Consider the following 13,587-nt stretch of genomic DNA (forward strand, 5'->3'; position numbering starts at 1 on the left):
CTCTCTCTCTCTCTCTCTCTCTCTCTCTCTCTCTCTCTCTCTCTCTCTCTTTGATTTCGGCCTGATCAACCTCGTGCGATTTGACAGACGCTCCTTGACAGATCGGTTACGCCGACTTGTGACCAAATTCCGCTCGACGTCACGATCGATCCTTTCTTTTTTCGTCCCAAACGGACGTAACGCGCGGCGAATTATTCACGACATCTAGCGGGGGTCTCGTCGCGCGTCAAATTAATCGCCCACGAGAACGCGAATTGACTGCGGACTGGCTTAATGACTTTTTCATGCCGATCCGTGTTTCCCGTCGCGCGACTGGATATTGCTCTCATCGTTATTGTCCGCTTTTCGCGTTGAATCGGATATTATAGAGTAGCTTTGCGGAATTTCGTTATCGCGCGGAAGATGAATGGTGGCAATCTCGAGGAAGAAGGCGAAAGACACCGAAAGCTATTATAACTACGAGAGCTCTCGTATGAGCGCGCCGTGTATGAGCGACGATCCATCTTCGTAAGTTCTATGCGCACTTGCCAACAACACGCAGCGCTCGCGCTTCTTCAAGAACGGTCCTGAATTATCTGTCTTGAGTCTTATTCTGCAGACGCAAGATGCAACGCATTTTTCATGTATAAGGATATTATAGCCAATTATTGAGTCCTTCTTAATTATTATCCTCCTTAATCACTGTCAATCCAGAAGAGCCATCAAGGTGGGTTTTCCAGTGGCGGCTGTTCACGGTTTTAGTTACGATGCTCTCTTTTGAAATCATTGTAGACACACGAGAAGTTCGACTGCAGTGCTGGTCACATGAGAGACCAGCTTTTTTCTACAGTGCCTATAATTTAGAGTGTTATACTCTAAGTTTCCTTGGCCAGTTTTGCTGTGTGTGATGGTGCATTATCATGAAGCAAAATCACTTTGTGTTGCCTTTTTTTATATTCTGGTCGTTTTTCACGCAAAGCTTGATTCAAATCGATCATTTGTTGTCGGTAGCGTTCAGTATTAACGGTTTGGCCAGGTTTTAGCAGCTCATAATAGATCACACCCTTCTGATCCCACCAAACACAGAGCATTGTCTTGCGTCCAAAGCGATTTGGCCTTGCAGTCGATGTCGATGGTTCGCCTGGAGTTACCCATGATCTTTTACGCTTAGAATTCTCAAAATATATCCACTTTTCATCGCCAGTCACAATTCGATGGAGAAATGACTTTCTTTTGTACCTGGCGAGCAGCATTTCACGAGTGGTTTTTCGGTTTTCCTTCTGTCTTTCATTCAGTTCATGTGGAACCCATTTTTCCATCTTCTGGATCTTTCTCATGGCTTTCAAACGTATGGAGACGACTTCTCGTGTCACATTTAATTGATCCGCGAGTTGTTGTTGCGTTTGAGTGTCATCCTCATCCAATAATGCTTGCAATTCGCTGTCTTCAAACTTTTTCGGTGGTCTTCCACGTTCTTCGTTTCTCACGTCAAAATCGCCACTTTTGAATTTTTTAAACCACATCAAAGCACTGTGATTTACCAAGAGCATGCTCACCGTAAGCTTCGATAAGCATTCGATGCGATTCTGCAGCAGTTTTCTTCAAATGGTAACAAAAAATCAATGCTGTCCGCAAATCGTAGTTTCCAGGCACAAAATTCGACATGTTCAACGCTATTACAAACTATGTTGTTGTATGAAACTTGTATTGTTGTGAGTTGAAAATGTCAACAAGGAAATGGCGCCAATGACGCGGTTTGACGGTAACTACATTAACAGCTAGAACCATCTATGGGTAAATTCCGGTTTTATATTTACAGACCTGGTAAATGTCAAAGTGTACGAGGATTTATAATTCATTATTTGTCAATTATTATTTATTTGTTTCTGAATTCCCATGCATCTTGCAATATGTGATCCACGCAAGGGTGCCGGTTGGACGGAGTGTATGAAGTTGGCACCCCACTTTTTGAAATTTATAATTTTTAAAGTTGTTCCAGATTGTTCTGACTTTGTACCACATTGTTCCAAAGTGATATTGCTTCATTCGAAACGGTTTTCGAATAAAACAAAAAAAATGACTTTTTGAGCTGGCATCCCACTTTTCGAAAATCGAACATTCTGCTACCGCAATAGATTGTTCTAGTTGTTCCAAACATTGTTCTAAAAGGACAAATCCGTAAGTTGAATTATATGCCCAAAAAATGAAAAAAATGTTTTTGACCTGGCACCCCATTTTTTGAAAACAAAGCCCGATACCGATATAGATTGTTCTAGTTGTTCCAAACATTGTTCCAAAAGCACAAATCAATAAGTTTAATTATAAGCCTGAAAAATTAAAAAAAGTTTTTTGACAAACAGTCTATCGGACCAAGAGTAAACTTATACTATCTTTCTTGTTCCAACCGAGATCTTTTTGTTCTGAGTTGTTCTAGGCTTAAACGACGAAGCCTTATTTTGTCATGACATTTTGTAATTATTTCCGCCAATTTTTCTATAATAAAGATTAATTTTTGTAAGAAATCATCTTTTTCTTGAATTTTTGTCACCTCAGAAATATATTTCAATCATCCTTATTTTCAATCATCCAAATAATTATACTTTTTTTAAATCAGTATATAGAACTTTTTTTTTTAAGAAAATAGTTTCATCTAAAAAAACCTGAAAATATTTTTGTTAATTTTAATATGTTGTTAAGTTATGAATTTTTTTTACGAAATTACATTTTTTGTCGATTTCGGCAAATTTAAATTGTTATTGCAAAAAATTGTTAATAAATGACTAAAGTAACTATTGGAACATAAAATATAATCTTTCTAGAGTATCCCAGAATTTTTTCAGATTTTTTAGATGATCGATTTTTTTTTCGAATTTTCGGAGAACGGATGACGCTACGAGTCTCATACTCTAAAACCATAATTCTTAAGTTGTGCCTAGCACAACTCAGAACAAAAAGATCTCGATTGGAACAAGAAAGGAAGCATGTGTTTACTCTTGACGTCGAGTACTGTCAAATCGATTCTTTTACGAATTTTCGGAGAACGAATAATCTTATGAGTCTCATACTCTAGAACTATAATTCTTAAGCCTAGAACAACTCAGAACAAAAAGATCTCGGTTGGAACAAGAAAGATAGTATAAGTTTACTCTTGATCCGATAGATTGTCAAAAAACTTTTTTTTAATTTTTCGGGCTTATAATTAAACTTATTGATTTGTGCTTTTGAAACAATGTTTGGAACAACTAGAACAATCTATTGCGGTATCAGAATGTTTGATTTTCGAAAAGTGGGGTGGCAGCTCAAAAAATCATTTTTTTTGTTTTATTCGAAAACCGTTTCGAATGAAGCAATACTTTGGAACAATGTGGTACAAAGTCAGAACAATCTGGAACAACTTTCAAAATTATAAATTTCAAAAAGTGGGGTGCCAACTTCATACACTCGGCTGGACGTTTCTCGGGAGCGCGACGGATTCGCAGATCGCGTGGGTAGCTAACTCGAAGACTTTTATCGAATTTCAACTACCCGACCGCAGACACACGTCTCGCTGATTACACTCAATTTCCAACGTTCCGATTCTGTTCTCCCTCCTTTCCTTCCCAGCCTTTCTCTTCTTCGCTATCTACTCGATAAATTACCATACTGTCCCCATGTGGCGGTTAATTAATTATTTTTGCCAATTAACAGTCGACGCGCCGTTGACGATAAAATGCTGCTGCCGAGTTGAGCGAGAAAGGTAGCTAGATAGAGAGAAAGAAAGAGGAGAAGGAGCGAGTGAAACTAGAATTTCAGACGGTGCGCTAACGACTGAGGAAAAAGAGAACGGAAAAAGAAAGAAGAATGACAGCGAGAAAAAAAACGGTGACTGGAGGGTGAGAGAGCCGGAGTACCGGCGCGGTAAGGAGATTTCCGCAATGGTGATTCCGGTAACGCCGGCCAGCCAGAATGTTGCTGCCCCGTCTCGGATTTGGCGCGATGCCGTTATTGGAAAACGACCGTGTATCACCGCCGAAATCATCCTGTCAGACGTCACCGGATAACGGGACGCATGGAGATAGTGAGATGATGCACGGCGAATAAAGGGTGGAATCGGCGCGGTTACGTAAAACGGTGAGTCGGAAATTCGTCGTCGTCGTCGGTCGAAAATTTTCCGCGTCGCGACAGTGACGCGAGGCCGGGCAGAATTCACCCTATCCGTCCGCGGCGTCGCACACTATGCGAACTATGCGAACTCGACGCGTCATCCTTTATACAGTTGCCGCAAGGACGAGGGACGGTCGCTATAAAATTATCCTCGCGCGTGTGGAAACGCCCGATCGGGGAGGGCGGAGAATAAATCGCCCCTTTCGTGCTCGGAAATAATTAGACCGGGCTGGGAGATTGTCTTGTTGTTCGTCGTGATAACATGCGATAAGTACAATAAGGAAAAAATGACGGAGCGAATTAAACGGAAGAAGAGGTAAATAAAACGTACAGGACAGAGAATGAAGTGCGGACCGGTTGATGGGCTACGAGATGGACGACGAGTGACGTTGATAAAGCGCGTGGCGGTACATTTGGAACTTTAACATGATTATTATAACCCATTATATAATTACATCGAATAAATCCGCGGTAAAACGAAAATCACTCTCCACAATGGTCGGCCTGATATGCTCGAATAAACTCGAAACGAGCAGATGCGCCTGAATGAGGCACAACGGCCGAGCGATTTTCATTCGCGTCAGTCCACATTCGCGTTCTTGATTACCCGGCGATAATTGACTATAGTTTTGCGCAGGAATAATCCAACCTACACAATAGAGATTTTTGACTTTCTCTCACTAATTGGTAGTCCATTAGTATTTCTATGCAAAACCTTGGGAGTGCCTAAGTTTAATGAAAAAATTGTTTTTACTTCCTTATCATTTTTACATCATTTTTTACTAGTTACTAGCGACTTTTGTATCCATTTTTAAGCTTGTCAATGAATATCCGTAAAGAGAAGCAAATTGACTATGCTTGATTTCTTGAACGATTGCGAAGGATCTTAGGCCCGTATTAATAGTTATTACTTAAAACTCGTCTGAAATGAGATATTCGGGTTTCAATCCAGAGTTAGATGAGAGTTTTCCGGTCGAATCGCAGTTAGAGATATAAATATCACACATATTACAATTCAACTAGAAAACTGACTCTGAATCAAAGTCTGAGTATCTTACATGAGACAAGTTTTAGATGACAAGTATTAATGCGGACCTCAGTGCTATCTGTACTTTTTAAATCGTTTATCAAATTTTCATATGCATTTCTATCGAAACATACTTCATGTGGGTCATGTGAGTCGGATCATTCTTGCGTAACTACAACCGATATGCCTCACAATGAGTCAACGGACAATGCTCGATCGCGATCGTTTCGTCACTGGACGACCGTCACTGAAACTCTTCGAAATCCACGAAGCCCGGTCGCGTGACACGTGCGTCGTGCTGCCTCAACAGGGCGATCCTCGCGTCTCTTTCCGGGTCCTTGGGCGGGCTGGGTAATATACTCCTTCGCTTGGACGTCATTTTGCGCTTCCGATCGATCGGCTTGCAGCCCGGCATGACGGAGAGCCGTCTCTTGGCGGGCACGACGTCCATGCGCCGCCACAGAAAGTCTACCTCCCCCTTCATCTCCTGCGGCATCAACTCGAGGATAAGCTGCTGCCTGGAGGCGGCGCCGTCGAAGTCGCCGATCCGCTCCATGTCCAATTCGTCCACCAGCTTGATGGCCCTCTCGTAGAAGTCTATCTGTGGGTAACATTGTGAAATCAGCGAGCCGAATTAACTGCGTCCTCCGCGTCGATAAGGGAGGAACCCTTTGCGGTACCTACGTCAGCGATTTGATCGCGCAGCTCATCGTGACAGTGAGGACTGCTTCTCTCGCGAAAGAGGATCACATTCGTCTGTCTTTATGAAAAGAGAGCGATTTCCCGGGGCTCTTTTCGCTCTTTTCGCTGCGCGCGCGCGGAGGAGAAAGAGGGAGACAGAGGCAGAGAGAGAGAGAGAGAGAGAAATTCGCCAGCAAATAACGAGAATGAGTGTGAACAACGTTTGAGTAAAAACTTATTCGGCGGGAGGAAACTCGGACGGTCGTTAGTGCGTCTGAAGAAGTATCATGAGAGCTCGAAATTGTGCCCAAAGAAAATGACTTCTCATTTTATCGCGTTATATAGCGGACACGACGCATTGAGACGGAAAATTGATGGAATCGACGATACTTCGCTTGAATGAACAAAACTTTTTAGCTCAAGCGTTAATCAAACAACTTATATAATTATTGTAATGAGTCAGTCGATTCCAACGATTGCGATTTCACCAGCAATTACCTTGACACGCACTGTATCAATACTGTATCATAATTTATTCAATTGACACGATATTTGTTGATACGTAGGTTTTTTTTTACTGTCTTGTTACCTGCGACGGTGAGAGAGAGAGAGAGAAATATTTAAAGCCTGTTAATAGTCATTATTTGAAATTTACCTCAAATAAAATATATATATCTAAATTTAGAGATATGGAAAGAATTTTATAACAAAAATTACTATAGAATTTTATAACTGAGAGTCTCTTCATTTCATATGTTCTATTTATATTTTAGGAACTAAAATATACTATTGAAAAATATATTATATTTCTAACGAAATTTACCATGTTCCTTACAAAAATAGATCTTACTGATAGTTTATACACTACTAGAAAAATAGTAAAATTGAAAAGAATTTATGTGAAAATGAAGAACAATAATATTCTCTTCATGTAGATGTGAGTTTTTCAGTGGAATACATAATTCGTCTGAAAAACTCAGTTCTGCCTCTAAGTTTAGATTTCATTAGCATCTCGCGTGAAACAAATTTTAAATAACGACTATTAATAAAAGTCTAAAAACGAGAATCGCTCTTCTCCGATTATTTTATGGATTATTTTATAGATTTTATATACGCGCTGATTTCGAAAGCGCGAACTAATTTCGAGCGCGTGTTAATTGGATATCGCGGAGCGGATTCGACCACAAAAGGCCAGCGAAGTTTGCAAAATCACGGCACTTTATTTATACCAAGTAATCGATATCGAGCTTCTTGGCACACGCGAGCGCTGACATCGCGGCGTCTCTGGCTTCGTTCCTGTTATTTTGATGTATCTCGATTCGCAGGATCAGATGATCGGCGTTCAACATCCATTGCTTACAATTTGCCTCCTGCGCCATGTCGCGCGCCTTCTTCCCGTAGAATCTCGCTAGGTCGAAGCGACAGATATCGACGAGCAACTTGCACAGATCGTGATGCAGCCAGGCGAGCTCAAGCGGCGCGTACGCCATGGCTAATCTTCTGCTTGCATCGCAAATATTGAAATCGTTTCGGGGGATATCGATTACTCAAAATTACCGTCGCGAACTACACATTTAATTGCGATTACAAAGTCTATACACATAAATTGTATGACATTTATAAGTCACACAAAGTATGTATATGTGTGTGTTGTAATAAATATAAGATATATATATATATATATATATATATATATATATATATATATATATCAGTAAACACCAAATAGTAATAACATTATATTAATGTTATAATTTTCTACTCAAGATGTAACACTGTTATATAACACACGTGCTATAAGGTAAACGTCCTAGTGATTGAACATGTACCAATAATTGAATTACTAATAATATACTTGTGTTTGTTAAGATGCTTGTCAAAAAATGAAACAAAATTACAAAGTAACTAAATATTTCTTTTTATTTATTATGTTTTGTATATTTTCTTTTATTTCTCTTTATTTATTTTTCTTTTTATTTATTATGTTTTGTATATTGAAAAGCATTTCAACAAAGAAAAATACAAAACCAATATGTCAATCATTGGGACATGTATATTCAACCACTGGGACGTTTACCTTATTACATTTATTGTACATTGTTGAGTGAAAAATTGAAACATTGATGGTATGTTCCTATTATTATTTAGTGATATATGTATACATACATATATGTATGTATACACATATGTATACATACATACATACATACATACATACATACATACATACATATATATATATATATATATATATATATATATATATATATATATATGCGATTGCATATTAAGCAAAAGAAATTCGCTTATTTCGGAAAAAAGAAAATTGTAGAAATTTGTAGATAGCAAAGCCGAAACATATACTCCTAGTCTAGGACGAGTATATTCGCGAGCGAATTAGTATACCTGCGAAATAATTTCAGCCTCTCCTTTGGATTCGTGCACGGCATCCATGCGAGATCGCAGTCTCGGGGATACGTCGCGACGCGTATCCCGAAGTGATGCTTCAAGTATGTGGCTTTCATTTTCTCGTCGTCTAGGCACATCAAGTCGCGCGTATCAATGTAAACCCACGCCACCATTTCGTACAATGCGTTCAGAAACTTCTCCTTCAGCGGAAACATTTTGCTCGAATACGAGTCGAACTTGTCTTTGATACGATCGACGAATCTGATCAGACGGAAAAGAACGGTCAGGTATTTTGCAAGATATGAAATGCTTTAAGATGTCAGAACACAGTACATTTAATATGATAAAATAGATAAAGACGAAAGAGAGAGAGAGAGAGAGAGAGATAAAATGTCATATATTATTAATTAGAAATTCGTGCAGGTTTGCTCTCATTTCTCCGCTAATAAAGTTCCATTGTTCGTTTATACATAGCTATTTCGAGCTTGAATTCGCAAGTTTACAAAAGAGAGCCAATCTCTCACAGGGACTTGAACGCAGAAGCGAAGCTTATGAATCCCAACTCGACACAGAACTCGAGACTGCCGTTTTCTCATTGCAGTCGTATTGAATTACGACGTCAAAGCAAAGAAAAATCGTGTTTTTCCTTGTACGATATTATATGTCAAAATGAATTGACCTCTTCGCGCATCATTGCGGTCATTGGTAGATTACTCAAATATACCGAAAATTTTCCTCTCACTTCGTGAATTAATAAGTGGCTTAATAAGTGGCAAATCTCACTCAACTGTCACAACTGTACTCATTTTCGCTAGAAACGTAACGAAAATAATGTATAAATGTATTAATAGATGTAATAGATATAATGCGTATAAATGTAGATTGAATTACCACGTCTATATTTGCCGACGTAAAATAACGCAAGAAGCAAAGCTCTCAGTATATTTTACTAAATTACACCGTCGAGGAATAGCGAATGGCATACTAAGCAACTTTGAATTGTTCTCAGCGTCAGAGTTATAAAAATATCAATTAAAAGAAAAGTTTTCTCAATTTAATAATTAACTTGAGCCAATATATTTTGTAATATTTTCTATTTTTTTAAGCTTCGACTAAATCGATCGAATTTGCTCGTATCAATTGTCAGTGAAACGGCCTGTAATTGAATTTGCCAAGTTCAATTATTAATTGAACGATCTTGAATCCCCGTTGCTCATAGCAATCTTCAATTGAACGACTTTTAATTGAATCCGTTGAAATTGAACTGGCTCATATTAATCATCGATTAATTGAAAAAGTAACGGCGTATACACCTCGAGAAAAGAAAAGAGCGAGAATTTCGCGATTTCTCGCTTCTGACATTAGAATTCAACGTGGCTGCAATTAAAGACCAGAAGCCCCGAATTCGGTGCGACCAGGAACCAAAGCGGCCTCCTGATTCAGATCGCGAACATCCAGATATCCCGATCGGTGGAGCGAGAATATCACGGTAGTTGGATATCCGAAATTGCGACGAACGAACACTCGGAATATCGGGCGGCCGGCGCCCGGTGTGTCCATTCTCGAATGCACACACGAGAACTCGCCGAGCAATCCCGACGCCCCGACCAACCCGAAGAAGGCGAGGTAATCTTTGTTGACTCTCGCGGCGTGTAAACGACGCAGCAGGAAATCCGCCGCGACGACGATACTGTTCGCGCGCAATTTCCGCTCCCGCTCGATCGCCAGGGCGCGCCCTCGCGATATCTTCCGGCGCTCGAGGAGCGTAACGTAGAGCGGCCGTCGCATTCGCAGGAGGTCTTGCAGGTAGCCGACATTCCGATGGCACGCGCTCGCGAGTGCGAGCAATTCGGGAGCCGCGATTTCCGGCTGGCCGACAATCTCCTCGAGGAAATCCTTGTCGATCGCCAAGCAGCCCAGATACATCTTCGCTATGACGCGCTGTAACCTCCTCATTCGAGCCTGCTGTTGCACCTCCGGATCGTTCACTTTGAATCTCGTCTCGTCGTCATCCGCGGCGATGTCTACACGGAAAAATCATTTCAGTTTGTGTTTCAGAATGAGAGACCAGACGAGAAATGATACATCTGTTACCGTAACTGAAAACATTTGATCATTCAGTTGCGTTATATCTTTTCGCTACCAATTTTATATTTTCTAAATTTACAATTTTTGTTTATTTTCATTTCATTAAGTACATCAATATAATGCAATTTTAATAAAAAAAAATTAAAAGTTTTATGTTTGACGGCCCGGGACACTGATGTCTCTCTGGGATTTTTAGAAGGGTATATGTATCCCGACAATAAGTAGAGTGATAGCTGATGTGTTCTGAATGCCAAAAAGTTGCTTACTCAATTGAACATGGTTATTATTAATGGTGGGAAAAATATATGTCCCGTTGGTAACGAAAGAATGAAAACTCAATTGAGACAACTGAGAACAATTATTTAGAAAAGACACGAAGGCTTCATGCTTCATATAATCTGAAAAAGTGTCGATTCGCAAAAATTGCGAATACTTCAAGAATGGATAATCCCTAGTGTTCAGTTTTCCTCGACGGGCACGACGAAGCTTTCATATTAGTCTCTCATTGATTTACATTATCATAATTAATTCAATCAAACCTCCCGCGCCAGTAAAATCAGAGATTCTATATGAACCGGGACATTTTCTTGCTCTGCTATCGTTCCGCCCGTAAAATAACGAGGAAATTGAATCTCGCTGCAGAGAGATTAGAGAGCCACGAGGTGATGGTCTTCTCTCCTTGCCTCTCACACGCTTTCCCGTGCCTCGTCGTTGACGAGATTGATAACGGCGATATCACGAGAGTGGCTTCTCTGCACAGTCATGTTTGTTCCGAGAAGATTCGCACCTTGGAACTCGTCTTCCTCCTTCTCGAGTTTGCCAACCAGGTGGTCGCGGTAGTCGTGTAGCTTCCGTATCCACGGATAGAGCAGCAGCAACGCTATAGGCGACGTGTTCCGGCCGATACAATCTTCGATGGTCTCGTTGGCCTGATAGATACCGTGTTCAAAGGTCATGCTGCGCCGTCGTCGCATACCCTCGTAGGCGTGTACCAGGCTGTGACTGAACTCACCGGCCTGGAAAAGCGCTCGCATCCGCATCTGCCTCGCTTGGTAATGACCGGGATCTGAAGCCGAGATACGCATCCGCAGAGATCAAGCGTGCTCACCGTTTTATCGTTAACCAGCGAGAGATAATTAGCGGACGTTGTTAGTCAATCGACATCGTCCAAAGCGTCGATCACCTGGCCGGACGATTAGCTTCGCGCTCAATAACCTTAGCGAGAGTTCGTTTTCGAACTATATTCGAGCTATATACATTCTCCACTCGGATTCCGATTCCAATTTATTCGCGAGAGGGATACTTCTGGAAAACGTAACGCGAAATTGCTTGCGTGCAATTCCGCAAATTAAAGTCGGTGTTAAGGTGATGCTGGATACCGACATAACGCAGTTTCATAATCTTCTTTTTTCTTCTAATTGGATGCATCAAATTGAAAATGCTTTTTCAATTCTTTTTTATGCAAGAAAAATAATCGGTCGGTAAGTAAAAAAATGTTTTGTTGATTTCATGCAACTGTTTAGCATCGTTCATTAATGTTTATACTTTCACTCTGTGAAAGCATTTTCTATTTGATGCATCCAATTTAAAGAAAAGAGAAAACTACGGAAATGCGTTGTCTTTCTTCAGCATCGCCTCAAATACGGCATCATGTAACTCGCCTTAAACGAGTAGTTCCAAATAACCTGGGTGAGTAACATTTCGTAAGAGTTGCCCTGTCAGGACATGAAATATTGCAAAATAGTTTAAAGGAAAGGAAAAGGAAGGGGAAGGAAAACGCGCGGCGCTTATAAGTGTGCAAGAACGAGAAATGGATGTGCAGTTAGCAATAACGCCAGGGGTAATAACTCTAGTATCGCGAAGTGAAGTACGGGAGACAAAGTTTAAGCGACACTCGTAACACCTCCACTTTGCGCTTCACCAAGCCACTCGAAACGATCGTCAGTCGTGCGCACCTATTTCCATACATTTCTCCGACAGTTTCACCGCGGTGTGGTACTTCGCGTCTCTGATCAGCACCGCGCAGTAGCCGATTAACGTTCTCAATTGTTCAGTCCCCGCCAATTTGATCGCCTTCTCGAAGTAATCAATAGCCGAAGAGTTTCTGCCCAGACTGGCCAGTCGATGGCCCCATTCGCGATAAAGGACGGGCTCCCTGAAGATAACAGGTGCCTCTTCCCTCCTCGGCATCGACATGACGAACTGTGGAATCTTTATGGACGGGCTTAAAGGTGTAATTCGCGTTTTCGTTTCGTAGTAACACCGATGTGTCGCTGATTCCAGTAAATATCAATCAACAGTGACATTACATCGACATTGTAAATTTTCAACGTGTTTTCTGTTATCACACTGTATTATATCACACTTATACTAATTGAGAAATTGCAATGTACTGTTAGTTGGTGTGTTTACTGACACATGTTACCACAAATATGTTAATTATTCCAAATAATGGGAAACGTCATCGGGAGAGATGACCCACCTGTCTCTTTTCGTCTCTTTACGATGAATTTACCGACAACGCGCCGCAAGAAAAAAAATCGGCAACACACGCGCACGTTCACATGATCGAATTCCCTTGTGGTGTCTGAGCTTTCCCGCTGTGGCTTACCAGACGCACCAGGTGTCGGAATTTACGTTATTATTACGTGACATCCAGATGACGGGTTTCCACCGTGTGAAAATAGGCAAATACGGACGATGATACACGCCGGGCGACTCTCGCGCAAGTTTCAAAAGGTAGCTTCGCCGTAGAACGCGTATACATATTACATACGCGCTGCTTCAAGACAGCAGACGCGAAGTACCAAAGTCGGCTCGTTGTCGCACGTTAATGAACTTTATAGCGGCGGAATAGGGCGCAGCGTCCGACGTGATTACTTTAATGGCTTCGTTCGAGACGCGAGATAACAATGACAAATTCAACGCGTCGAAATCTTCGGAATGGCAGTCGGAAAGTTCTGCTACGCGAGGCGATATATACAGGGTGTTCAAAAAGTCCCGGACAGGTGAAATATCTCGAAAACTAAGCATTTTAGAAAAAAATGTTTCAGATAAAAGTTGTGGCGTTTAAAAAGATGTATTTACTGATCACATCAGTTTGACCTTGAGTTGCGTAGCGAAAGTCAGGTCAAGGTCACATTAATTTTTTTAAATGGAACACTCCATTTTTCATTGCATATTATTATAGCACATCTCGAGAGCTTTCCAAAACGCTATAATAAAATATTTTTTCGTTAAGAACTTTTCGAGTAATAACA

The 13,587-nt window shown here is 40.8% G+C and overlaps 2 protein-coding genes across 3 annotated transcripts in view; one reads left to right on the forward strand and one right to left on the reverse strand.

Moving 5' to 3' along the window:
* LOC116851521 overlaps positions 1-13,587 on the forward strand; it is a 146,590-nt gene that overhangs the window by 128,837 nt on the left and 4,166 nt on the right. The gene's annotated exons all lie outside the window — the stretch shown is intronic.
* LOC116851520 (tetratricopeptide repeat protein 25-like) lies at positions 4,531-13,345 on the reverse strand. 2 transcript variants are annotated; one of them, XM_032830982.1, is made up of 7 exons: positions 12,810-13,345; positions 12,283-12,538; positions 11,115-11,393; positions 9,852-10,263; positions 8,237-8,500; positions 7,060-7,333; positions 4,531-5,750 (listed from the first exon to the last, which is right to left on the reverse strand). In XM_032830982.1, exons 2-7 carry the CDS (start codon positions 12,521-12,523, stop codon positions 5,394-5,396), a joined length of 1,827 nt encoding a protein of 608 aa, XP_032686873.1. In that variant the 5' UTR covers positions 12,524-12,538; positions 12,810-13,345; the 3' UTR covers positions 4,531-5,393. The 2 variants fall into 2 exon arrangements, with proteins under 2 accessions (XP_032686873.1, XP_032686874.1); XM_032830983.1 differs by having other exon boundaries at positions 7,060-7,330; positions 12,283-13,345.

This window comes from Odontomachus brunneus, unplaced genomic scaffold, assembly GCF_010583005.1.
Source record: "Odontomachus brunneus isolate Ranch 3 - 2012 unplaced genomic scaffold, Obru_v1 Obru_scaffold_177, whole genome shotgun sequence".
Lineage (NCBI taxonomy): Eukaryota > Metazoa > Arthropoda > Insecta > Hymenoptera > Formicidae > Odontomachus > Odontomachus brunneus.

Excerpts from the sequence above, each read along its gene's own strand:
- LOC116851520 (XM_032830982.1), bottom strand. The coding sequence starts at position 12,523 with ATGTCGATGCCGAGGAGGGAAGAGGCACCTGTTATCTTCAGGGAGCCC. Across the intron at positions 8,501-9,851 it reads GATTACCTCGCCTTCTTCGG|ATTCGTCGATCGTATCAAAG; the intron begins GTTGGTCGGGGC and ends CCGTCTGATCAG. Across the intron at positions 7,334-8,236 it reads AGGCTGAAATTATTTCGCAG|CAGAAGATTAGCCATGGCGT; the intron begins GTATACTAATTC and ends TTGCGATGCAAG.